The sequence below is a fragment of the Pyrgilauda ruficollis genome, unplaced genomic scaffold (genome assembly GCF_017590135.1).
Source record: "Pyrgilauda ruficollis isolate IOZ18807 unplaced genomic scaffold, ASM1759013v1 scaffold346, whole genome shotgun sequence".
Lineage (NCBI taxonomy): Eukaryota > Metazoa > Chordata > Aves > Passeriformes > Passeridae > Pyrgilauda > Pyrgilauda ruficollis.
Window position 1 is genome coordinate 38,534 of NW_024524890.1, and position 26,162 is coordinate 64,695.

General features: G+C 40.3%; 1 protein-coding gene and 1 long non-coding RNA gene across 6 annotated transcripts in view; one reads left to right on the top strand and one right to left on the bottom strand.

Annotated features, from left to right (window-relative positions):
- LOC121357721 overlaps positions 1-4,124 on the bottom strand; it is a 40,970-nt gene extending 36,846 nt beyond the window's left edge. For 2 of the 4 annotated variants that reach the window (XR_005955762.1, XR_005955759.1), the window contains exons 1-2: positions 4,006-4,122; positions 3,333-3,430 (exon numbers count right to left, since the gene is read on the bottom strand). This is a non-coding gene — a long non-coding RNA (uncharacterized LOC121357721). Of the gene's footprint in view, positions 1-3,332; positions 3,431-4,005 lie in introns of all 4 variants that reach the window. The other 2 variants (XR_005955760.1, XR_005955761.1) reach the window with 2 other exon arrangements.
- Positions 3,619-26,162, top strand: part of FBXL17 (F-box and leucine rich repeat protein 17) — a 32,696-nt gene continuing 10,152 nt past the window's right edge. For both annotated transcript variants that reach the window (XM_041475263.1, XM_041475262.1), the window contains exons 1-4: positions 3,619-4,533; positions 19,146-19,268; positions 22,508-22,765; positions 23,484-23,615. In XM_041475263.1, the coding sequence (XP_041331197.1) occupies positions 3,799-4,533; positions 19,146-19,268; positions 22,508-22,765; positions 23,484-23,615 (1,248 nt within the window). In that variant the 5' untranslated portion in view covers positions 3,619-3,798. The remainder of the gene's footprint in view (positions 4,534-19,145; positions 19,269-22,507; positions 22,766-23,483; positions 23,616-26,162) is intronic.

The window sequence follows — 26,162 nt, forward strand, 5'->3', positions numbered from 1 at the left end:
TGGACACTAGGAAGAATTTCTTCACAGAAAGGGTGATTAGACCTTGGAATGAGCTGTCCAGACAGGTGGTGGAGTCACTATTCCTGGAGGTTTTTAAGGGAAAGCTGGATGTGACACTTAGTGCCATGGTCTAGTTGATATAGTGGCGTTTGGTAAAAAGTTGGATTTGATGATTTCACAGGTCTTTTCCAAACTAATGGATTCTGTGATTGTGTAATCTACTTGAAGGGAAAATTCTATAATCATACCAAATATACTTAAAACAAACACACTTGTTGTGGTTTAACCTTAGCTGGCAACTAAGAAATACACAGCTGCTTAGTTCCTCTCACTCCCCCATCCTAGTGGGTAGGGAAAGAAATGGAAGTGTAAAACTGAGAAACAAACTCAGCCCTCATGGGCTGAGGTAACTAACAGCAGTTTAATAAGTTATAGTAGTAGCAATAATGAATTGCAAGGAAAACACAAAAATGAAGACAAAACAAGGAAATAAGAAATAAAACTCAAGAAAAGCAAGTGATTAAAATGAAAAAAAGAACAGCTGCAGTTATACCACGTCAGTTGTTTTGGCACCCAGTGTACTGCATGAAGGGTTGAAATAATGGCAGATTTGACTGAATGTGCTGCAACGAATTTGTAGCTGTTACTGCTATTTAGCTATTAATTGGCAGGCTACTGTGCTTGCCATGGGGCTTGTTTTCCTGTCTGTCTGTTGGAACCCAGCGCTTGTTAGTGGCTGTTCTGACTTTGCTGCTGGCTGCTCTGCTGGTCACCTCAGCATGTTGTACCTGGAACATTTTGGTGACAGCCATGGCAAAGTGCCTGGGCTGGAGGGTGCCCAGGGCAATCAGTGCTCCTGTGCTGCCATACTGGGCAGGCTGGAACTCCAATGTGAACTTGAGTGTAAGAGACTGTGATCTGTGGAGGAGTCCGCTGTAGAGCACAGAACCACTGACAGCCCATGGAGGATCCCATGCCGGGGCAGGTGGATGTCCAAAGGCACAGGTGATCCCATCAGAATTCTGTTATGGAGCAGGCTCCTAGCATGAACTCTGGACTCATGGAAGGGCTCCACTCTGGAGGGGTTCTTGAAGTACTGCAGACTGTGTGGGAAGGAAACACATTGGAGAAGTTGAAGGCAGCCAGCATTTATTCTGAGTTCAGATTGGTTTGAAGATTTGACTTGGATTTTCATCTTCTTTTAATGTTGTTTTTGTTTTTCCTTACTGAAATAAAATTTTGAGTCAGTGGGAGGAGGGAGTGCGTGAGCCACCATTGGCAGGCAGCTGGGACAGGCACAAACCAATGGCTAAGGCACAAAGAGTGAATTTATGTCCATTATGCTAACTGGAGGAGTTCTGAAGCAACACTTGGGCTACACAAGTGCAGAGAAGGCACTGTTAAACTCAGTCCATATACGAGGATGACTAGTCTGCTGTTCACACAGTCTTACCAAGACTTACTCCCAGCTGTCTTCTGCTTTTCAACCCATTCTCCCAAAAGAGCAGAAAAGGCCTTGCCAATTTTTTTGCTAAGATTTGCTGTGGTTTATATTGATTAAGCTCATTGAAGTATAAATCCAAACACAGTATTCTATTGCTCTGCTTTTATCCAAAGGCATATTTAGTACTTTTCTCATAGGAAACATTTTTACAGAGCTGCTGAAGACTAATAATAGAGGTAGCAAACAAAAATAATAGCAGCATGGGTATTTTAATCCTAACACAACTCGTCCCTGGGCAAAAGGCCAAAACACGTGCTACACAATATAAAATACTGTGCATTTCTTTTCCTGCCCTTTGTTGTTTAATATTAGTACTGAGTCATATATACTCTAGCTATAACTTGCCTTCTCCTTCCCCAGACACCTTTTACTAAGGACAAAATTGCACATATATTTAAACTACATATCTAAGACTATATAGCTACATCAACTGTTTAGAACTGAATGTTGAAACAAATTGCTTTTGCTAGGCACTAAGCAGAGTCTTAATTAAAGCAGTGCAGCCTCCAGCAAGTATTTACAAACCAGGGCACCTCTACTGAGGTTCAACACTCTGCAGTTAGAGATGAGTGTCTGCAGGAGGGCATAGGGGGTCAGAGGTCCCATATGAGCCCTGTTTTGAGAGGTACAATGAATTAAAACAGCATAAAACAAGTATTTTCTGGAAAGTGCTGGTGGAAAGATGATGTTGACAGAAGAGACTTGGAAGACTGCTCTTGGTGGTCTCTAAGCTTGTGTTGCTTTGCCGCTGCAAAACCTCAGCCACTGTCCTACATATAATCTGAGACCAATAGGAAAGGGTCTTCTCACATTTGCCTACAAAGTGTGTTGGTTACTCTGGGTCTGGATTGAAAGTACTTGAGACAGTAGTTCATGTTTGGACAAAGGTGTTTATTATTTCTTACCAGTAAAACACTCACTACTGTGAGTTCAGCAGCTTTTCATTACAAGGCACAAGATGGCTAACAATCTCTTGTTACATAAGGTCTTTTAAGACTAAACTATCCAATTAAAAACAGACACCTAGATGATTTTCCCTTTTAACCCAGTAACTGATCCCAAAGAGCCTGCAATGCGGACTTTTCTGCCCAATTACAAAATGCCACCCAAACCCATAAAGAGGAAGGAAGAAGCATGAAGAAGAAACCCAGGATGACACCCTGTACCCTTCATCTTGCTTCCATCCACAACATACTAAAAATCCCAAAACCTAAATTTCTCACCAAGTGATACACCTACACTGCTCTCTATAATCTATGTCACACTTTTGTGGATTCTAGTCTGTCTTGAACTCTAGGAATCTTTCTCCATGAATGAAGGTCAAAGTCAGTGCTCCCCTGGGGGTCAGGGCACCCCACAGCAGAGAGAGAAATATTCTTGGTGCTCTGGGTTTCCACAAAAGTGTAGCACAAAAAAATTGTTTATCAGTTCCTAAAAAATATGCACATATTTTATATGTCTTATGTGTATATATATGTAAGGCAATGACCTAAGGGTCCAGCAGATGCCAAAAAGATGATGGTGGGTCTGGAGCATCTCTCTTGTAAGGAGAGACTGCAGGAGCTGGGCCCGTTTAGTTCGGAGAAAAGTGAAAGGACTCTCAGCAACGTGTATAAATATTTTCAAGGCTGGTGCCAACAGGATGGTCCAGACTCTTTTCAGCGCTGCCCAATGACATGACAAGGGGTAGTATAACTAAACTAAACTATAACTAGTATAAATAAAACACAGTAAGTTCCACCTCAAAAAGAACGCCACGTTGAGCGTGGCAGAGCACTAGAACAGGTGAGCCGTGGCGTCTCCCTTTCTGAGGACATTCCAAACCCACCTGGACGCCTTCCTGTGTTACCTGATCCAGGTGACCCTGTCTTGGCAGGAGGGTAGGTCGAGATGATCTCCAGAGGTGCCTTCCAACCCCTAACGATTCTGTGGTAATGCATACACGCACATATTACAGGCGTATGTGCCGTAGGCGGTCTGTAGAGCCGCGTTCACACAGTGAGCGCACCGATGTGACACAGGGCGGGCACACGGCAGGCACACACCCGCACGACCCTCCCCGGGCCCAGCAGGGCCGCTGGCGGCAGCAGCGCCGGCCCACGGAGCGCCGCCCCTGCTCCCCGGGGGAGGTCAGGCCGGCGGTAGCGGAAGCTTCTCCCTCCCTCCCGGCGTCCCGGAACAAGCCCCGCCGTCGCCACCGCCTCCTGCCCCGGCCCGCCGGCAGCATGTCAGCTCCCGGCGCCGCCTCCCGCAGGTGACACCCGCCCTTCCGCTGCCGCTGCTTCCCCTCCTATATGGGCCACCTGCTCTCAAAGGAGGCAAGGAGCCTAAGCCGGGATCGCCGCCGCCCACGGGGGAAAGCGCCTCCGCCGCGCAGCAGGAGCTGCTTACTGCGCGGGCCCTGCATGCTCTGCTTCATCGTGCACGGCGCCAGCCCGCCCGCCCCGGAGCAGCCGCTGCCCGCCGGGGACCCGCTGCTTCCGCCGCCGCCGCCGCCTTACGTGTCGCTGACCGCCGCGGAGCAGCGCGTCGCCCGCCGCCTCCTGCGCCTGGCGCCCGCCGCCTGGGAACCTCCGGGCCACTGCCAGCGCCTCTTCGTCTCCGGCCTGCTGCCCTCGCCGGTGCTGGGCCTCCTGGGGCCGCCCGGCGAGGTCTCCTCCGAGATGGTGTGCAAGCGCAAGGGGGCCGGGCTGCCCGCCTGCCCGCCCTGCAAGCAGCCGCGCTGCGCCGCCGCTGAGCCCGAGCCCGGCGCCTGCCAGTGCCCGGCGGAGCCGCAGCTGCTCGCCCTGCCCGGCGTCGCGGGGGAGAGCGGCGGGGGCACCGCCGGGCTGAGTGGCGGGGGACAGCCCGCCTCGCCACCGCCTCCCGCGGCTCAGGACGAGAAGGAGCAGGGCCGGGAGGAGGAGAAGGAGCGAGGCGGCGAGGCGGGCTGCGAGGAGCCGCTGGAGTACCCCGGCGACAGCTGCCGGGAGTTGCAGCCGCCACCCACCCCGGATATAAACCAGCTGCCGCCTTCCATCCTCCTCAAGGTGGGTCGGGATGGGGGATTGGACGGGCCAGCCCTCTCCTTGAGGATCTGGGAAGGGGCTGTGCCAGCACCCGAGGTGCCGGTGTCGCCGAGCGGACTCAGTGCAGGGGGAAGCCGGAGGAGGCCGGGCCAGCTCAGAGCTGGCTTAGGGCCTGGCTTTTGGAGACGGATAGGGTTCTGGGATGTTGTTTGTGTCCCGTTCCACGACTTCCTTTGTTTGGCGTTGGAAACGACGTTGTGAGGCATTACCTGGAGATGCAGACACACAGCTCCAGAAGCTGTCTCATAAATGTTTTGACTGTACCCGTTAACTTCGTAAGGTGGCCTTTTTTACAAGTCGACTTTTACTTGCATCACTGGTGTAGTACTGGACAAGGGGGCATGTCACTGTATTTGGTGCTTCCCTGGGTGTTGGAGCTACATAGACAAGTTTTCAGTGTTGATTATTAAACAGTTTGTATTGATGTGTATTGTGGATCAATTTTGGCCTTAGTAGTTCCACAGTGTTTGCAGCCTTCTTGAATTACATGCTTTCATAACCTCTTACGCTGTATACCCAAGGAACAGTCTCACTTCTGTCCCTTTTGCTCTCTTTCTGTTCCTTTAATACTGTTCTCCTTTGGAACCACTTTCCATTTTTAAGCTACTCTTTTGACCCCTGTATGACTTTCTTCAACTAAACATCAGCTAAAAAGAGGAGTCTAGGTGGAACTGAGCCAGTGATGTTTTCCATAGTCTGATGTGAGTGTGCCTTTAAATTTTGGGAATAAGTTTTCAGGATTGCAGGAGTTTCTCAGAGGTCAGATGGCTGAACTTAAAGCATGATATAGTAATGGAGGAGTGAGAGGCATTACTCTTGCTGTTCATATTTTGCTAGTTGTACATCCAGTGTAGAATGTACTTCCTTTACTCTTTTGTTGTCAAACAGTAATAACCTACTTACCTGTCTGTCTTGCATTTAACACTAGTTCTGTGGGGGGTTTAGTTGGTTTGAGGGTTTTTTGTTGTTGTTGTTTGTTTTGTCTGGTTTTTTTTAATACTCATAAGTGTGTTAGCAATGATAAGCATGTTTTATAGTTGTGCAATGCAAATTAATTCTAGGCAAATAAAAATTCATGAGCTATCATCTGAATTAGTTTCATATGTGATTACAAAATTGAAACTTTGTCTTGTAGTTCTTCTAGAAGGGAATCCATTTGTTTGCCACTGTTTTTGGAAGATAACTCTTTTCTTTGATATTTGGTTTTAGGATTTGAAACTGGACTCATCTGATTGGTGTAGCTGAAGTACTTTTTGATCAATGGCATGAATACTTTTCTGTTGTTACTTTTAGTACTCAGTTTCACTTTTTTTATATCTATCTATAACTGTGCCATAACTTTAATAGTGAAAGATGTTATGTCCATCTTACCTGTGGACTAGTTTAAATGTTGTTTAATGTTTATTTCATTCTTACCCTTGTGGGGGTTTTGTGTTTGGTTGCTTTTTTTTTTTACAAACAAGGGATTTTGTTTTAACCCCAGGCAGCCACTCACACACTACATCCACAGACTGGCTGAGTGGAGAATTCAGGGGAAAAAAATGTACTTTGTGAGTTGTGATAGGAGCAGTTTAATAACTGATGAAAAATAAATTATGCTACTAACAATGTTTGTATAAAAAGGAGAGCAAGAAAGAGAGATCCAGGTGATGCACAAAACATTTGTTTTGTACCAGCTACAAAGCACTGTTACCAGCAGCTGGGAAGAATTTTATCCTAGCTGAAATCAGGGCAGGCATCTACCTTCCTCAGTGATTTTGTCTCTACAGTTGTCCTGTAGTCAGTTCCTTCTGCAGTGTCTGAAAAAATAGGCCATTGTTTACAGCATTGTGGTAGGAGCCAACCTACTCACCCCCAAATTTGCCCTTCAGTCCATAGCTGTAATAATGAGTTGGGTTTGTGGTTTTGGGTTTTTTGAGATTATATATATATATGTACACAAGATATGTGTATCTTTATCTATATATCTGTCTCTTAACTATTCCATTGTTTTGGGTTTTTTGGTTGCTTCGAAAATATACTACTCTGTTATGGTACTTTTAACTTCACATGTCCAACCAGGTGTCCTGTCAACTGGATTTACATTTGCCTTCTTATGATGGATTTTGATACAGATAGAATATCCTAAATATAATCCTTTTTCCAAAGGTGTCATTTATTATGAGAAGGTGGAAGACAAATATACCCAAAATCTTTACTGAGCTTTTTACAGTAGGTGTAGGACACACAAACCTTAATACAAAGACAAGAGATTTCATCCTGGGAAACATCAGGAGACAGATCCTGATGGGTTTTTTTCTTGATTTCCATGTCTGTGACTTTCTGATACAGTGGTGCTGGTGCAGGAATGGCTGTCACCAGTGTCTGTAGGTGGCCTCAAGACAAGCCCAAAGAAATATGTCAGAAACTCTTTTATGAGGAGCTTGCCACTTTGTCTGCTCAGGTGCTGTTTAGCTGTTACAGTGATTCAGTCTCCTCTAAGCCAAGGGTTTGGGATGGGTGGAAGGATTTGTCAGACTGAAGCTGGCCAGCAGATCATTTGATAGGCCCTGCTGGATTGGGAGGTTCATGGTGCAGTGTGCCAGTTGATCCTGTTTCCCTGGCTGGTGAAGAGGTATTCTGGTCAATATGAAGTGATGAAAGAATGGTGCTTCCACAGTCAGGGTTTTGTGTTTTGCTTTTCATTTTGCTGCTGAAACATGTATGAGAAAGGAATGTAATACAGTGGGAAAAATGTCATCTTTAGTCTTGGTAGGGTGATTATCTTTGACTAGAGGATAATTTAAAGCCATTCTCTTTAAAACTCGAGGAGAATTAAGGAATCAGTCAGCTATAGATAGCTTGACTGTGTCCTAGATATGTGTGAATGAAAAAAAAAAAAAAAAGCTGTTTCTAAGCACTTCAGAAAATTACAAAATCTGCTGCATACTAAGTTCTGAAAACTTTGAGCTGTATGTCACAAATTTGTGCCTATTGAAGAGTCACTGCTGCTTATTCCTGGAAAATAAAAGAGAAAAATAAATCTTCCTGTTGTGTCTAACCTCTTTGCAGTGCTGCTGTTTAATCAAAAAAGGTGTAAAATGGTCTGCAGGCTGAGCCATGAACTTACGAGAGAATGCCAGTTCAAACACTTCAGATTTCCTTTTGAGGTATATTAACAGGAGTTCTGCATGTAAAACACAGAAAGGAAATTCTCTCCTGTGCTTGGTGCTTTTAAAGCCTCTGTTAGAGTACTGCAGTAGGTTGTGGGCACTGGGATCTCTTTGGGGAATACACACACAAGTGTGAGAGGCATCAGAGATGAGCTAGAAGTCATGAAAAATATGGCCTATTGCAGTTGTTGGAAGATTCTGGACAAACTGAATGACAGTTGTTCAGAAAGAAGACTGAGATGCAATCTTTAGTTAAGAGAAAATTGAGAGAAAGTTCAACTGTGTTCCTGTCCCTTGTTGAATAGAAGGAAATAATAAGCTTAATTTGGGTGAGATACTTTAATGTTCTTTCACTGTGTCATTTTGCAGGCCTTGGCAACAGTGGTTTCCTGTCTATGGTTATGTGACTGATGCCTAGAAAGGCTGATCAGGAACAGAGACTAAACAGAGCTAAATGGACAAAATAGGTATTTATTGAAAGGCCTTAAAAGAGTACACCTTGGGCAGCACAAGAGGCTGGTGAGGACTATACCCAAGTTGAATCCAAGATGGATGCCGGTCACAAGTTTTTACACTTTTATAAGTTTGGATTCATTACATACTGGGTTCAGTTGTCCAGTTACAGCTCCAGGTCATGAAGTCTCAACCCCCTGTCTTGCCCCCTTCTCTCCACTGTTGTTTATGCTTTTTGGGTAATGGTTGTCCTTGATTCTGTAGCTGGGAAGGGATTGTTTTGGCTGACTACCCTGTGAAGAGAACTTACTAACACCTAATAGGAAGTTTCAGAGTTACATACCAGGCAGCAGAGAATCTGAAAAATATAAAAGCTAAAACCCAAGGTATCATGACAAATTAGGATTTCTATTTATTGATTCTTTTTTTTAACATCAAGGGGAATGCCCTTATCAGGAATGTTTGGGGTATGCTTGAAATTGCTTCAAAACAAGAGGGTCTAGAATAGATGATGTATTCTTTTTGAAGTCCTCTTTCTCAGCTTGCTGATCTTATTTTTATAAAGCATGAACATGTGCTTATACCACTGACCCTGCCAGTTTTGGCTTAGAGCTAGTGCACTATAAAGGGAAGATAAGTGTGTGTGTGAGCATATATGTGGGTATGTATTTAATGTAGGGTTTTCATAAGTGTATTGTTACTGTTATTTGAAGCACTATTGACTCCTTTTCTCTTTCCTCAATGCTTTTTACTTATTTTTCTCATTCTTCCCTTGTTGAAATAAGTTACAGGTTTTATTTTGTTGCAATGATAACATGTTTTTTATAATAATGTTGATTGAAACAAAATGCATTGCTGCTGTCATTAAACTGCTAGCACTGAATTTAAAATAATCTGAGTGATGTGAAGTGGGTTTGATAGACTAGAGATAGACCTTTAATTTTGTCTTCTGATTTTATGAATTTATACCTGAAAAGACTGCATGTGCATTTTATAGTTGCACTGTGATTTTCTTTTTTTAATTTTTTTTTTTTAATTCCTTTTGGCTAGTCAGGAGGAAGAGGCGTCAAAATACATCATTTGTATTGGACTTTATCTGCGAGGTCATTGAGTCACTTTTGTAATACTAGCTTTCTTTCCTATTTATGCTGGTGTTCCAGCATATTATCCTGTCTAAAGTTCATGCTGAATCTTACTTTTAAGTGTAGCACTAAGAGACATGGAATGGGCTTTAAGCCTTTGTACTGATGCTGGGAGGTAAAATGTCCATTAATTTCCCTATTAATTTGCCTGAACTCATTTTTCTTCAGCAGTGCTCAGCACAGCCATGTGGTTTGTTATGGATTTGTTTTGGTTTTTTGGCTTCTTGACTGTTTTTTGTTTTTCCCATGAAGCTTACTGTTACCCTGTGATTCCAGTGGGGAAATGAACTTGTCTGAGGTTCACTGTGGTATTACTGAGCTTCTGGAATGCAGTTGAGGGGAGCAATTGTGAAGGGAAGGGTGCCAGTAGACTAGTAACTAAATGCTCATTATCTCAATGATAAATTTCTGAAAGATGTTGTGAATTTTATAATTCATTGCAGAATTACAAAAACAGTTGTTTTCCTTTGCAGAGGTGTGTTTGAAAAGGTGTTTTTTGTTCAAGCATGTAGGTTTTAACATCACAGAATGAGCTATGCGATGAAGGAGAAATGCTGTGGAATGAAATTTCTGGTGTCTTTGACAGGGATAGGTGCCTTAACACTCATGGTCAGTAAAAGTTTCCCTGATGTTGTTTAGGTGTTGTTTTGGCTTGTTCAGCATCTCCAAACCAACATATTATTGCATGGAGAAAATGAAGAGATTACAAATTGTGCAGTGTTGGAATGTAAAGTAAATTAAATGTAACATGTGCTTTCATTTCCAAATAATTTATTTGTTTATTTTGTTTAGTTTACCTAACCCATGTTTGATCTTTCACAGATTTTGCTTTGTTTTAATGTCTTTGTTTTTAAACTGACATGGTCATTCAGAAGTACTACCTGGTGTCTTTTAGCGAGGACAGTTTGGTTTCTGAGAGTAAAAACATGGTGAGCTTCTGCAAGTAAAGCTACTCTGTGTGTTGGTCAGGACTCTTCCTTTCCATTAGGAGGACAGGCATTTCTTACAGACAGAAGCTAATATTGTGGTTTACCTTGAAGCTAAGGCAGTCTGTGAGTAAGTGGCTGGTAAGGTCAGTGTCTGTCTCCTTTTGTAACTTCTGGCTGTGTGTTCCTGCCACTGGCTTTGTGCTCTGTAGAGTGATTGTGCAATTGCTGGGGGAGTAAATTCATCTGGCTAATCTGACACCAATCTAATATTGCAAAACTTTTCCTTAGAATCAGCTGCCTGAAAGGACTTTCTCTAAGCACAGTCACTAAATTCAGTGCTAAAATTCAAATGACTTGAAGTAGGGGACTGGTAAACGGTTGCTATGAATAGCAACTTGCCAAGAGAATCCTGGCTGTGATGTGAACTCACATCATCACTTTCCCTGGCTGGCACATTTTTCTTAATCACAAGGACGGTTTGAACTTGATTTCCTTCATGGGTGTACTGAGGCTCCTTTCAGATGTGTGTGAGTTCAATGCTCACATCTCTTTCATAAACTCAGAATTATTTGTATTTGCCTTGTTCTTTTCAAGTTATGCGTGAGCAAAGTGAAGAAATATCTTGAAAACAAAGGACATACTTGTTCTTCCTTCCTATTCTCTTACGTATGATTCTTGAGTTTTCTGAAACAGAATGAAGCAGCCTTTAATAAACATAAATCTTAATCCGGTAGTTTAACTGCTCTATGCCTGCAATTAGCAAATATTGTGTTTTACTGTTCATAGTAAAATGTCATGTGTTAAGCTTGTTTTTTTGTCAAATGGTACTTGAGAAATATTTTTGTTAAAGAAGTTGTAGTTAGTTGCTGAAAAAATTGATGAAACAAATGAGCTGTTTTCCAAGAATGAGTGTTTCAAGTTACTTAGGCACCATGAAATGTTTGAGTGTACATTTTATTGTTCCTTTGTTGTTAATTTCTTAAGATTTTTGGTCTCAAACAAATCTACCTGATGCAGTGTAATGAAAACAATTTTATAGGTACCTGTTCTTGAATACAAAGGTTTCTTATTGATAGAGGAGAGCTTCATTCAGAGAAATGAAATTATTTCTTTCATATGAAAATGCTGGACAGAAATAGGGGGTGTAGATTGACCTTCTACAGTCCCTTCTGCTGTGGGGCCTGTATTTTGTTCATGTCCATAGAAGTATACCTGTTTTTTAACATTAGCAGTATCTTTTAAAGAATGGTATTAGCAATCAGCTGAATTCTCTTGCATCTTTTCCTGTGGCAAAAGTTTCTTTAGAATATGCAATCAATAATTCTAACTCCTTGATTATGTTTTTTAATTTTTTTTAGATTGAGATTGTCTTTTGATAAGTTAAAATTATTTCTTGAATTATGGTCATGTTTATATTTGATCTTGGTGATGTGAATTACTTCTTAGAAAACTTCATGCTGAGGATATTGTGTTAGCAACCACATAAACAATTTTCTACTACCAAACTTCCATTCATAGTAACTTTAATGGATATGGTTGACTTTTCATGATATCCTTTGATTAAAAGTGTAAGTTTTTTTCTTCACTTCATTCACTTTGTGGAACTTTATTTAAGGCCAAAACTACCAAATATTTAAAGACACACTAAATAAATTTAGTACATGGATTCCTGACTTTTTAAAACTGATCTTTATTATATTTTAAAAATATATTTATAGGATGCTTGTGGTGTTTTTTGTTTTCCTGTTTTGTTTTTTTTTTTTTCTCCTCTGTTTCTGCTGAAATACTTTTAACATTTCACACAAGTGTTCAAAATAGTCTTTTTTGAATGTACAGGCTGAACTCTCTAGCATACATTTAATATAGAAACAGTGGGGAACTGTTGAGGGTGTAGTGTCTGAGGTCCATTATGTAAGGACTTAGTGGTAATTAGAAAATGACCCACAATAACTTTATTCTAGTTTTTCTGGTTGGACCCTTCACTAATATTAATCAGCATTTGCTTTCTCCCTTTCTCATCCATTGTCTTGCAAAATATTCTAAAAAGTTGAAGAAAACGCGAAAACTTCATCAGGCACTTTTTTGGTGGTCTGAATTGTGCTGTGCAAGGACTTGGTTTAGCTGATTTAAAATCAATTGGACATCACCTGATTCAGAATGGTGGATTGATTCAAGTGGGGTATGGTGGAATTAGCTGTGTTTTGTTGTTTAAAGGTAAAACAGTGTGGCTTTTCTCTTGTAAAGGATTTATGTGGGTGTATCTATCAATATAAAATTAGACTGTTTGAATTGAGTGAAGCAGATTGAATGTGATTTGGCTGAAAACTTCCTGTATCTGTTAGTTGATTTTTGCTGTCATAGGCATTGCATTTTTGTATTTTCTTTTGACGTAGGATCACTTAGGTTGGAAAACATCTCTAAGATCATTAAATCCAACCATTAACCTGGTACTGTCAAGTCCACCAATAACCCATGCCCCCAAGTGCCACATCTACATGTCTTTTAAATACCTTCAGGGATGGTGCCTCCACCACTGCCTTGGGCAGCCTGTTCCAGTGCTGGATAATCCTTTCAGTGAATAAATTTTTCCATTATTCAGTGAATAAATTTTTTTTAGTTTCTAAACTAAACCTCCCCTGCCTCAGCTTGTGGCCATTTCTTGTTGTCCTGTCAGTTTTTGCCTGGGAGAAGACCCTGAATCCCCTGCAACACCCTCCTTAGAGGCAGTTGTAGAGAGCAATAAGGTTCCAGCTGAGCCTTCTGTTCTCATGGTTGAAAACTCTCAGCTGCTCCGCATCTGACTTGTGCTCCAGACCCTTCACCAGCTCCAGTCTGAAATACTTTTAACATTTCACACAAGTGTTCAAAATAGTCTTTTTTGAATGTACAGGCTGAACTCTCTAGCATACATTTAATATAGAAACAGTGGGGAACTGTTGAGGGTGTAGTGTCTGAGGTCCATTATGTAAGGACTTAGTGGTAATTAGAAAATGACCCACAATAACTTTATTCTAGTTTTTCTGGTTGGACCCTTCACTAATATTAATCAGCATTTGCTTTCTCCCTTTCTCATCCATTGTCTTGCAAAATATTCTAAAAAGTTGAAGAAAACGCGAAAACTTCATCAGGCACTTTTTTGGTGGTCTGAATTGTGCTGTGCAAGGACTTGGTTTAGCTGATTTAAAATCAATTGGACATCACCTGATTCAGAATGGTGGATTGATTCAAGTGGGGTATGGTGGAATTAGCTGTGTTTTGTTGTTTAAAGGTAAAACAGTGTGGCTTTTCTCTTGTAAAGGATTTATGTGGGTGTATCTATCAATATAAAATTAGACTGTTTGAATTGAGTGAAGCAGATTGAATGTGATTTGGCTGAAAACTTCCTGTATCTGTTAGTTGATTTTTGCTGTCATAGGCATTGCATTTTTGTATTTTCTTTTGACGTAGGATCACTTAGGTTGGAAAACATCTCTAAGATCATTAAATCCAACCATTAACCTGGTACTGTCAAGTCCACCAATAACCCATGCCCCCAAGTGCCACATCTACATGTCTTTTAAATACCTTCAGGGATGGTGCCTCCACCACTGCCTTGGGCAGCCTGTTCCAGTGCTGGATAATCCTTTCAGTGAATAAATTTTTCCATTATTCAGTGAATAAATTTTTTTTAGTTTCTAAACTAAACCTCCCCTGCCTCAGCTTGTGGCCATTTCTTGTTGTCCTGTCAGTTTTTGCCTGGGAGAAGACCCTGAATCCCCTGCAACACCCTCCTTAGAGGCAGTTGTAGAGAGCAATAAGGTTCCAGCTGAGCCTTCTGTTCTCATGGTTGAAAACTCTCAGCTGCTCCGCATCTGACTTGTGCTCCAGACCCTTCACCAGCTCCAGTGCCCTCTGGACATACACCAGCATCTCAGGGTTTTTGTTGTAATGAGGGATCCAAAACTGACCACAGGATTGAGGTGTGGCTTCACCAGTGCCCAGTATAGGGGAATGGTCACTGCCCTGGAGTACCATGATGCAAGCCATGAGCAGACAGTTTCTCCAGAAAAAGTTTGCTTTTTGTGTCAAAGCAAACTGTGGCAGACAAAATTCACAGCCTTTCACTCATTCCACCACACAGGTTGCCTGGTCATGGGAGGAGACCAGGTTAATCAAGCAGGACCTGCCTTTCACAAACCTGTGCTGGCTGGGCCTTACTCCTGGTTGTCCTATATGTAATAACACTTCAGAGGATCTGCTCCATACCCTTATCCAGGACCAAGGTCTGATGACAGGATTGTAGTTCCCTGGATATTCCTTCAAGCCTTTTGTGTAGATCAACATCACATGTTGTGGCATTCAGTCAACTGGAAATGCCCGTTAGCAGCTAGGACTGCTTGTAAATGATGGAAAGTGGCTTGGTGAGCACTTCCACGAGCTCCCTCAGGATCCATGGATCTCATTTTGCCCTGTAGGCTTGTGTGGGTCTTAAGTGGTGTGGTGGGTCACTGACTGTTCCCCAGTAGATTATGGAGGACTTCATTCTTCTCCCTGTCCCTATCTTCCAGTTCAGTGGACTGGGTGCCTGGAGAGCAGCCAGTCTTGCTGTTGAAGATTGAGGCAGTGAAGGCATTTACGGGTCTTTAATGAGACTGTGTGAACAGTTTTATTTCAAAGCAGGAGCTTGTGGTTGAAGAATTTACTCTGTCTGGAAGGTATGATAAGGCTGTCAGTGGGGAAGATCAGGTATCCTTAAATGGGATGTAGCCTGAAGGCTCAGAGAGTCTCTTGCAGCCATTGAAGGGAAAGATAAAACCACTAATCTTAACAATGACATGAAAGGGTGAACCAGGAAAAACTGACGTCTGCATTAGCAATTTGAGCTGAAAGAGGGTGAGATGAGAGAGAGGGAGCTCCTTTTCCAAAACTCTGCTTCCTCTACCCCTGCCTTTTGCCAACAGGGAAAATAATGTAAAATGATTCTATAAAAAGCTATTACATTTTTTTTTCCTGTACTGTGCTGAAGGATATTCTGGTGTTTGGAAGAGGGATTAGACAGTTGAGGGGGGAGCAAACTGAATGGTCGATATGAAGGATGTTTGAGTACAATCCTCAGGAATTAAATGTGCTAAGTAGTAGAACCATTGCCATCCAAATTATCTGTCATAAGCGGGAGTTAAATGAACAGGCTTGTGGGTAGGAATGGTTTTAGCTTTCAGCTGTATTTATACATCCTTGGGAACTAGAAAATTTAAGCCACAATATCAGTGTGTGTCTAGAGAGCAATACTGAATTAAAGGGTGGTGAAGTCATCAAAGTGAGTAGAACTGTTTTATGTACCAGTGTAGTATTTTAATCAGTAGCTCAGCTAATCACTTAATATAAAGGTGATGTGCCACCACCTGGGATGTGTATAGTCCTTGTTTGTAAATTCAATTTAGTGTAATTCAATATGTCATCTTTTGTAATTCAATATATCATCTTTTAGCAATTGCAAGCTCTGAAGATGAGCTGTTGTTTTACATGGCATTATTCAGAATCCTTTTATAGCTGGAACTTTTAGAGCTACTGTAGATAACAAAACTGGCAAGACCTTGTTTTTGAACACATACCGCTTATGTAACTTACATGGCTACTCTTATGCAGGCTGGGACTTCTTCAACGATTTGGGTCTCTCTTCTCATCCTGGTGGCCTCACTGTTTTCTGAGAAGTCAGTTTGCAGTACCTGTACTCCTTAATTGTCTCTGCTTCTAGACTTAATTACAGCATGAAGTAAAGCATTACTACAAATGCTTTTGGATATTTTAAAGAATATTTTCTATGCAGCAGTACTGTTTGTGTCAAGTACTTAATCAAACTTGTTTCTTTTTTGTTTTGTTGTTGCTACAGCTGCTTCATGCAGGAGAAGCAGCTTAGCAGTAGGTCTGTGATTTGTATGGGCTTTCAGCTTTTAGTGGGATGGTAGCGTGGTGGGTTGATCCTGGCTGGACACTGGGCTCCCCTCCAAAGCCCTGGCACTCCCCTCCTTGATTGGTTAGAGAAAACATAAGGAGAGGGTAATGAATTAAGGACAGGGAGGGATCACTCAGTGATTGCTGTCATGGGCAAAACAGACTGAACTTGGGGAAATATCGGATTATGAAGGGTTCCCTGACGCAGGGAAGAATGATGCATCTGACTTCATGATATCAGAAGGTGAATTAATTACTTTATTATACTATGTTATTCTATACTATATTACACTACATCTGAACCAAAACTGCGCAAGCAGCCAACTCCACTGAATTTTGTGACTGTCTCCTGATCAACAGTCTGGACACGCGCTTGGCCCTGACAGGCCAAGGAAACAAAACACCATCACTTTAGGTAAACAGTCTCCATATTGCATTCTACTTTGGCACAACACAGGAGAAGCAAATGAGATAAGAATTGATCATTCTTTTCTCTGCTTCTCTCACTGCTTCTCTCAGGTTCAGAGAATGTGAATCCCACAGGGAAATTGGTTGAATTTATTACCAATCAAATCAGAGTAGGATAATGAGAAGTAAAACCTACATATTTCCTAACTGTTTTTTCTTTCCTTGGCTTAACTGCACTCACATTTTCTCCCTCCTTCCCCCAGCTGTACCGGTGGACCAGAGTAGGAATTACAGTCAGTTCATCATACCTTGTTTCTGCTCCTCCTTCTTCATCACTCTGTCTCTACTCACAACTTACTTCTTCTCAATGACATTTTTTTTCTCCTTTTTATGTTATTCCAGAGGTGCTACTGCCATCACTGACCATCTTAGCTTCAGCCACTTTGGGTCCATCTTGGGTGCTAGCTGACACTGGAGGGAAGGTTCTAGCAGCTTCTCAGAGGTGCTGCCTTTGTAGCCCCCCAAATCTCAAAACCTAGCCATGCAAACCCAGGATAAACAAAATAAAATACAGAAATTATTTATGTGCTTTCATTTTAACAGTGGCAGCTGTATTTGCAATGGTCTTTACGAGGTTTACTATGTTCTTCAGTACTGCTAGCTTTGGTTTCTCAAAGGTGGTATTTCCACAAATAAACATATTTATTTCTCACTTGAGTAAAGATTAGTTGAAGTATTTTATAATGCAAACCTTGATATCTTTTGTTAATATTAATTGGAGTCAGTCAAATGTTTGTCTAAACATAATGTGGATCATGTTGCTTTGTTCTATTCTAAGGTTTTTTTAACTGTTAAAAGATTCAGTCTTCTGTTTCATGCTGGTAGCAGGAATTCAAGTTTCCTGCTGCTCTTACTAACTTAGAATTACTGAGCATCATCAGACTGTCACCTTTTCTCATGTTTAGAATTACACTTTTGCTGGAAATGTCAGATGCTAAATTACCACTTACTATTCAGTGCTTTCTTTCTGCTTGACTGAGGGTGATGGTATTTTTTCTACTGCTGATTGCAGCCACCTCCTGGTCCTGTGCATGGTTTCACGAATAGAGACAAGGACTGCAGGGAGAAACGAGGCAGTGATTGTTTGCTCTTCTGTCTGCTGTGTTTAACTGGCTGCCTAATGAGAAGCAGACACTGACTCTGATAATAGCCAAGCAAAGGCCTGCGGGGAAATGGGGTTCATGCACAGTTCTTCAACACTGAGGAGTATTGCGTAAGAGATTGCAAGCTTCTCATAGCTAGAAAAAGAGGAGAATGATAAATCTTGCAAGCATGTACATCATAAATTTGACCCCCTTCTCTCTTATTACAGCTCTGCTTTGTCAAGGTGTCTTGTTGGGATATACATATTTAAAACTCTTGGGATAAGCCATCCCCTTGAACAAGGGGTACAGTTTATGGTTGTTAATCTTGACAGTTCGTTCGTCTTGTCTGTTCAAAGACCACTCAATGAACAAAGTTCTTTAAGTTACCATTATAGTTCAATGCTTCATTATTCCTTCTTTTTTTCCCCCCTCTGTTTGCCATCCATTTTCCTTGGCTAAACAGGACTAGTAGTTTCCTTGAATGTTTTCATGTTTGCTAGATTTCAGTGCTTTCCTATGGACACTCTTCAGTGTTTTCATATTTTCTTGAGAAAATTGACTGAGATGGGCAGTAGTACTTTTATTTAGTACTTGATGTCCTCAGATCAGTGGGACGACTTTTTAATGTTTTGCAGTCTGTACTCCCATGTAGGCATAATGCCACTACTGCCTTTTCTCATTATAGGATCACATGTAGATTTAGGTTCATTTGTGCTGACAGGGTACCTTCATGTGAACTCTTGACAGACCCTCTTTTTCTATTTATTAATAAACAACAGTGTTTTTAAGAAAGGGATGAATGTAATACATGCTATGGCAATTTATGGTCCCGCTATAAAGTTACAGTTTATTCTTTTTTGCCAGCTGCTATAGTGCTCAAAACCTTGGGGTATAAAAAGATAAGTTTGTGCTTCAGTTCTCTTCTATGACGCTGATTGACTTTGCTAATTTACTCTACCATCCCATGCCCCCTTCCCAGAAGATCTGATGTTTTAATACCTTTAAGACTCTTCTTACCAGTTCAGTTAGAAAATAAAAAGAAAGGTTTCCCATCCCTTCCAGGATAGGAATGAAAGCACTTTTTAAATGGCTTGCAAATAACACTGAGCTAATTTGTAATTCTTTAGGTGTGCCATCTCAGAAGCACTTCTGAAACTTAGCCTATGAAATGAGTACTTAGGATATATTCTATTGTTGGTTATGCTAATATGATTTACTAATATTGTCAATTCTTCTGGGATGTAGGTTTTGTTGTTATTGTTTCTGACTAATCAAGGAGGGGGCAAGTTGTAAATTGTGTATTATAATTCATGCTAATACTTTTCTGTCTTTTACAAGATGTATTGATAATAAAATATTTCTGTCTCTAAAATATGATTACATGTGACAAATTTATTTTTTCTTTCTTTACAGATATTTTCCAACTTATCTCTGAATGAACGTTGCCTTTCAGTGTCATTAGTCTGTAAATATTGGCGTGATCTCTGTTTAGATTTTCAGTTTTGGAAGCAACTGGATCTCAGTAGTCGTCAGCAGGTATGAAAATATCATTGTGGAATAATTGTCTTCATGACTCAGAATTTGTTCTTGGAACTTGTACTTTTGACCAGGGGTAAACAAAAGAAATACATAAAATGGTGATATGTATAGTTGCACAGATTTTTCTGTTATTCGCTGAAAATATCTGGATGGGATGGCTTCCTTTAAATATAGTATATTTTGTCTGAGATCAGTTATGAAACAGTGTGAGCACAAGTGCTATTTGAAATGCGTTGTGGGTTATCTGTCTCAATTCTGCATCAGGTAGTCTGGAGCTGTGAGATGAGATGTCTTAAAGACAAACGTGAGCATTTCTGGGAATGCTCTAGTTGGAAGAGTGGTCACATATGTAGTGTTTGCTCTGTTTGTTTTAACAAATTTTCTTTATTGTATTCTTCAGCTGGTATGGCTCCTACTCATTAGAAATGAGACTGTGTTTGTTTTTTTGTTTTCAGTATTTTGGGTCTTTTTGGTTTTTAGCTGATCCTACAATTAAATATTTGTGGGTTTAATTTAGTGAGATCTCTAGGAGCCTAGCCTTAAGTTGTACAGGGTAACTTCCCTCATTGGAAAGCTTTAGGGACGCCAGTACTCTTTGGCCACTGCCCTTGGGTTTCTTGTTGAATACTGACTTGTGGGGTTTATAAACTGCACCTTGAGCGTTTAATGAAAATACAGAGTGCAGAGAAATAACAACTGGACGGTTGCATTTGAAGAAGGATTTTTTTTTCTTTGCAATTTGTCTTTGTTGTGGTTTAAATCCCAGACCGCAGTCAAGGCCCGGGCAGCCCCTTCCTCACTCCCCCACCAGTAGGGTTGAAGAGAGAACTGGAAGAATAAAAGCTACATAATTAATGAGTTTAAAGAGTTTAATAATGAAAGCAAAATTACACACGCATAATAATAAAATAAGAATTAAGAACAAGGCAAAGAATTAATTCACTGCTTCCTATCAGCTGGCAGGCATCCCCAGCAGAGCAAGGCCCCATCACACTTGAGAAGACACTTCTCAATGACTTGAGAAGACAGACCCTATCAGTGGAAATGTCCCCTCAACATCCCCCGCCCCTTCCTCCTTCTTCTCCTCACTGACTGACTGACTTATACACTGACTGTGATGCCACATGGTCTGGAATATCCCTTTGATCAGATGGGGGTCACCTGTCCTGGCTGTGTTCCCTCCCAACCTCCCAGCCTCTTTGCTAGTGTGGCCAAGTGAAAAGCAGAAAAAGCCTTGGCTCTGTGCAATCCCTGTTCAGCAATAAGAAAGCCAGTACAAATCCAAAACATAGTTGCATACTAGTCACTATAAAGAAAATTCTACCCTAGGCAAAACTAGCCCAGTTCTTTTAAATTTTAACACCTGCCTGATGAAAGAGCAAGAAAAAAGATCTGACTTGCTACAAATGAAAACCATATTGAATGCAACAAATTCTGCTCCTCAGCTGTATAAGGTAAAAATCTAAAGGGATTCATGTAACTCTCTTACCCTCTTTGGGTAAAGCTAAATCTTGTCTATGCCAAGTCATGGGTAAATATTTCTGAATGGTCCTTTGTAGGATTGTCTTCTTTTAAAATTATTCATTTTGCTGACTACAATGTGTATAGATACAAAATGGATGGAATGTTTCTTTACAAAGGTGATAAGGAAACTTTGCTGTCTGACCACCCAGGGGCTGCTCTGTCAGCCACACTGGCACATCTGCTTGGGACCGAAGCCCCTCTGCGGCAGTGGCCCCAAGGAGGTGATGGATGCCCTGCTTGGCTCCCTGCACACCCCACACAGTCAGACCACTTTCCTTACTGCCTTCAGATTTCCCAGAGCAGAGTCTCAGGGTCCTTAAAACAATGTAATCGTTGTGCAACAGTAGAATAACACCTCAGGCTGGAGGAGGAGGGACCCGACAAAGGGTCCCTGTGCTTTTATACCCTCACAGTCTGTGCATGGGTACATCTGGGGCCTCTTGGCTCCTGCTGTATTTCAGAGTGTCCCTCACCTGGCTGTGCCACAGGTCTCTTGTGGCCTTTGTTGTACAAAGGGCTGGCACCAGTTCATGGCCTTTTGCTGCTGGCTGTGCCACCTAGAGCTCAGCTACACCCTGAGCTATTTGCGCTGACTGTATTCCTCAACAGTTCTCCCTTTGATTAAATGGAGCATACCTGCTAGTATATTAAAATGAAAAAAAGAAAAGTTTTAAGGCATTGAAACACTGCCCTTTCATACAGCATTACTACAAGGAAGAAATATAATAGAATGAAGGCTAACACAATTGCCATAGGGCACAAATGATTATCAGTATGAAATCACATATATTTCAATAAACAAAGGCAGTAATGTTTGGTGGCTGCAAGTTACATAGTTCTGTTATTAGTTGATATTGTACCTTCTGTTGGTTAAATGACTCCTGCACTTCTTATGCTAATTAGTCCACATACTCAGTCTTTCTGGCTTTTTGGGTTGGTGGTCTGTGGTTGTTTGCTGTATCTCCTTGCCAGAATTGCCTTTTACTCCAACAACTCAGTTGGAGTTGATTCAACACAGTTGCTGAGTTTGCTTTGTTAGTTTCTTCCTTATCTAAGAAGTTCTGCCAAATGTCATTGTGGTCTATGAATTCTGCATTCTTTGTGACCACTGTCAGTAGTACATTACTCTCTCCAAGCTTTAACCTTTCCTAGGAGCTGAGGTCACTGAGGCACATCAAGCCCTAAACTTTAATAAGGCAAATCTACCAACAAGTAATTTATCTTTCTAAATACCTGGACATCACAGATAGTCTGTTCATGGCTAGAAAGAGAAGTAGGTCTGTGGTTACCCTTCTAACTCTGGAGCTCAGTCTGGTACTTGAGAACTTCTGTCAAGCTGGGCAGCCATTTGGGATTCTTTTTGTGGTGACATAAATTCCTGCAGCTGCCCATATTTTCTGTACTTGTCTTGCTGTTGCCTCTCCCTCTGTAAGCTTTATCATGAAGCCATCTACCTAGAGCCTACATAGTATGTCAGAACTGGCTTTCCCCCAATTGATCATATTCTATCAAAACCATCAGCCCGCCCCACCCCTCTGAAACAAACCAGTTGCGGTAAAATATTCAGCCATAGGTAGTATTTGTAAAGGAGGTGTAGTTTCATTTTTCCTATGCTCATGGAGATGCATCTTACAAACAGCCATTTTTGTCCTAGTGACATTAAAGATTTTTATGGAAGAAGTTATATGTGAGTATTTGTTTTTTCTTTGCAGGTCACTGATGAGCTGTTGGAAAAAATAGCATCAAGAAGCCAGAATATTACTGAAATCAATATTTCTGATTGCCGCAATGTATCTGATACAGGAGTATGCATATTAGCAATTAAATGTCCTGGGCTCTTAAGATATACTGCCTACAGGTGTAAACAGCTTTCTGACACCTCTATTATTGCAGTTGCCTCTCAGTGTCCTCTTCTTCAGAAAGTGCATGTGGGCAATCAAGACAGACTCACTGATGAAGGACTGAAGCAGGTAACCATCCATTCCACAGACTCCTTCTGAAAACTTAGCATATTTCAGTTTAGCAAGAAGAAGAAGATACCCTTTCATAGGATTTAATTAAAATGACGAAAAATCTTCTATTTTAAAAGTTGGTGTATGGAGACTTTTTTTTGGTACAATAAATGCTGTTTTCTAGAGACTGCATCTACTTTTTTATTCTTTTTAATACCCAGGGATTGAATGATCACTTTTGTAGTTAAATGTGCGGTTTGACATCCTATACTTCACTTCTGTTGGATTCAATTTTCCTGAGCTTGGTTGCTATTCAAAACCTGTGTTTAAGTAACTGTTTTTGCTTCGTGAATGTTGAAGGTGACTAAGATCTTTATTTGTTGGATGTGCAAGGGGCTTTCATCAACTCTCAGAGAGTGTTAAAGGAGCATTTAGGAGTTAGAGCAAATCAAATAAGCTGTTGAGCATAAAGGCATTGTTAACTACCTGTACACACAGTAAATAACTTAGTTCTTATGTGGTGCTGATAGCTCCATTTAGTTGACTGTAGTTAGCAACTTTATTTTGTTATGTATGTAATTAGAATCTTTCTAGTTTGCATACAGTGTTTCAAAGCCTGAAAAGAAAGATAATTTTTAATGGGGGGTGGAGAAGCAGAAAAAAATCTTTTCTCCCATCTCTTCATTTCAGTCAAATTCTGTTGTTGTTTTTTTCACTATGATTTCATTAATTGCAGCTCGGCTCAAAATGCAGGGAATTGAAAGACATACATTTTGGGCAATGTTACAAGATCTCAGATGAAGGAATGATCATTATAGCTAAAGGCTGTTTGAAGCTGCAAAGAATATATATGCAAGAAAACAAATTAGTAAGTACATATCATGATTTTGTTCTTCCCAAGGCATTTTTTGATTGTCAAAGCTTTCTCTTGCTCTTTATATTTTAAAAATTTTCTTTAGAATGGCTGCTTTTTGTAAGTGGATTGCTTAAAAATGTTTCTGGCTGTGAAAATTGCAGTTTTGCAGAGATGGCACAGAAGATGATGCAAAATATAAGTTAAGCTAAATGTATTAACTTCTTGTTTTTAACATGATATTTCATGAGTAATTGTTTGGGAGGTGTGTGGTTTGTATAGGAAAACAGTTCATATAGAATGTTTATTTTGTTTCTACAAGTGCAGTAAAAAGTGCAAACAGCTAGAAGATTTTTGGAGCTTGGGTTCTTCACTACAAGTGATACACTCTGATAATATTTTGTTGAAATATGTCACTTTCTCATCAGGATGGAGTAGTGTGCCTATGCTAGTAGAGGGAGTAACAAAGCAATCTTGTGTCCTAATTCTAAGCAGTCTTGAAATGATGGTTTCTAATGTAGATAGAGTGGCTTGCAAATGGTATAGCAGAACACTGACTTAAGGTTTTTCTAAGTTTCATTTTATTTTGAAACATTTATTTCTTGCAAGAAAGTAAAACTTGCTTGAAGTTGAATTTTTAACTGTTAGCTAACATTGTGGTTATAACCTTTGTTTCAAAAGGGCTGAATTGGAAAAAATAAATTGTGTTTGTAAGAAAACAGCATACCTTGTATTCAAGAATCATTTTATATTTAGCTTCAAAAATACAAAGAAATTGTAATGCTCAAGATTTTTTTTAAATATAAACCATTCTCAAATCAACAAAGAAGGAAAAAGGTAGCCAGTTATTGGTTTTGATCAGAGCTGTAGACAGTTGAAAAATAGGAGATAGAGACCTAAACTGATTTGTCTGTAGTTTAAATGCAGAAAAAGGGCACGCCCCTCCTCTTGTATTGAAACATAATCTTGAATACGGTCAAAGTTAGTCCTTCTTACCTTAATACATAAAAACCTTTAATTATTAAAAAGAAAAATAAATGATCTGAGAAGTCTGGAAGGAAAAACATCTTCCCTCCTTCTCTGGAAAGAGAAAGGTGGATTAATTAAAATTAATTAACCCACTTTTTAAAATTAATTAACCCTGTCTTTGAAAGGAAGAGGAAAACCTTCAAGATTTACATAGTTGCATGTAACAGATGGCTTAATTGTAATTAAGAAAGTAGTGTGTTTAAATGTCTGCATAAGTACTTGATCACTGAAAAATTTGGAGGCAAGCTATTAACTGAGCTTTCCTTGTCAATGCATCTTAGAGTTCTCATCATTGAAGTTTTTACTATCTTTATAGTGTGAAAGGTAACCTAAGAAGTTGTTGTTGCAGTTATTAGCACTTAAAGACTTTGTGGTTTTAGTATCTGAAATACCATCGAAGTTCCTAGTTGAAATGGAATATAGGAAGTATTTTAATCCTTTTTAAGGCAGTCGTGAAATGTGCTTTTAACTTGCACTCTACTTGGTTGCTTCATTGTTGAAAACATAACACTGATTTTTAATTGCAAATAAGACAAAAATATTTGCTGTCAAATAAATAGGAGATTTCTCTTAATTTTGCCCCTTCTGGTAATTTGTGTAGTGACTTACCAAAAATGAATTTTTGCCTAGTGTTTCAAGAATTTACTTTCTTTTTTTAGTATCTAATTGTACTTAAATTCCTGCCCATCTTTAATTTTTCAGGGGGAAGAAAAAGTCATGGGGTAAACTTGGTATTGCGCTGTAAAATTAAAATTCAGATTCATAGATCGTCATATGTATAAATTAAATAAGTTTTGAAGCTGTTATGAACTCCAGGGTGTTGAATCCTTAGAATAAAATAACTCTTGAACAATGCCATTAGATGATGAAGCTGAAGAAGCTGCTGTGCTTTTCCTTTGCTAGGGACAAGAGACTTTAAGGTCTTGCTGGCAGTGTAGTTTTGTATGATGAACCAAGACAACTTTTAAGAAGTTCTCCTGCAGTTGTAAAATAGAAACTTTTACATGCCAAAATAAATAAAAAAAACAAAGGGATTGTTTAGTTGTGGAATTGCCTTTAAAGGGAGTCATGGTTGGCAAATGGTTTGTCAAGTTCTGTGGGTTACTTTTCTCCCTTCTAAAAAATCTCCTTAATATTTGGTGTGGCACATATTACTTCCTGCTCCACTGGTGAAGAAGGTGGTTTGGGAAGATATGTGTTGGTGTGTGTGTGTATTTTCAGAATGAATAAGTATTCATTCTCTGAAATCAAAATATTTTGTGGCAAGAAAATTGTACTTGACGTACAAGGGCTTGGTCTGTGTATTTAAAGTTCGTACATTGTCAGTATGCTGGAAAGAGGACTCCTATCCTCCCCTTCTAAGCAACTGCTGTAGCATCCATGTAAATAATATAAATAGTCTTATACTTTGCATTTTCTTGTTTATTCCTTTCTCTTTTTAAGAGATTTTAAGAGTACTTAAAATCATGTGTGTGACTCTTACAGGCAATTTCTGTTAATTTCAAAATGTGTAGTGCATTACAGATAGTACAT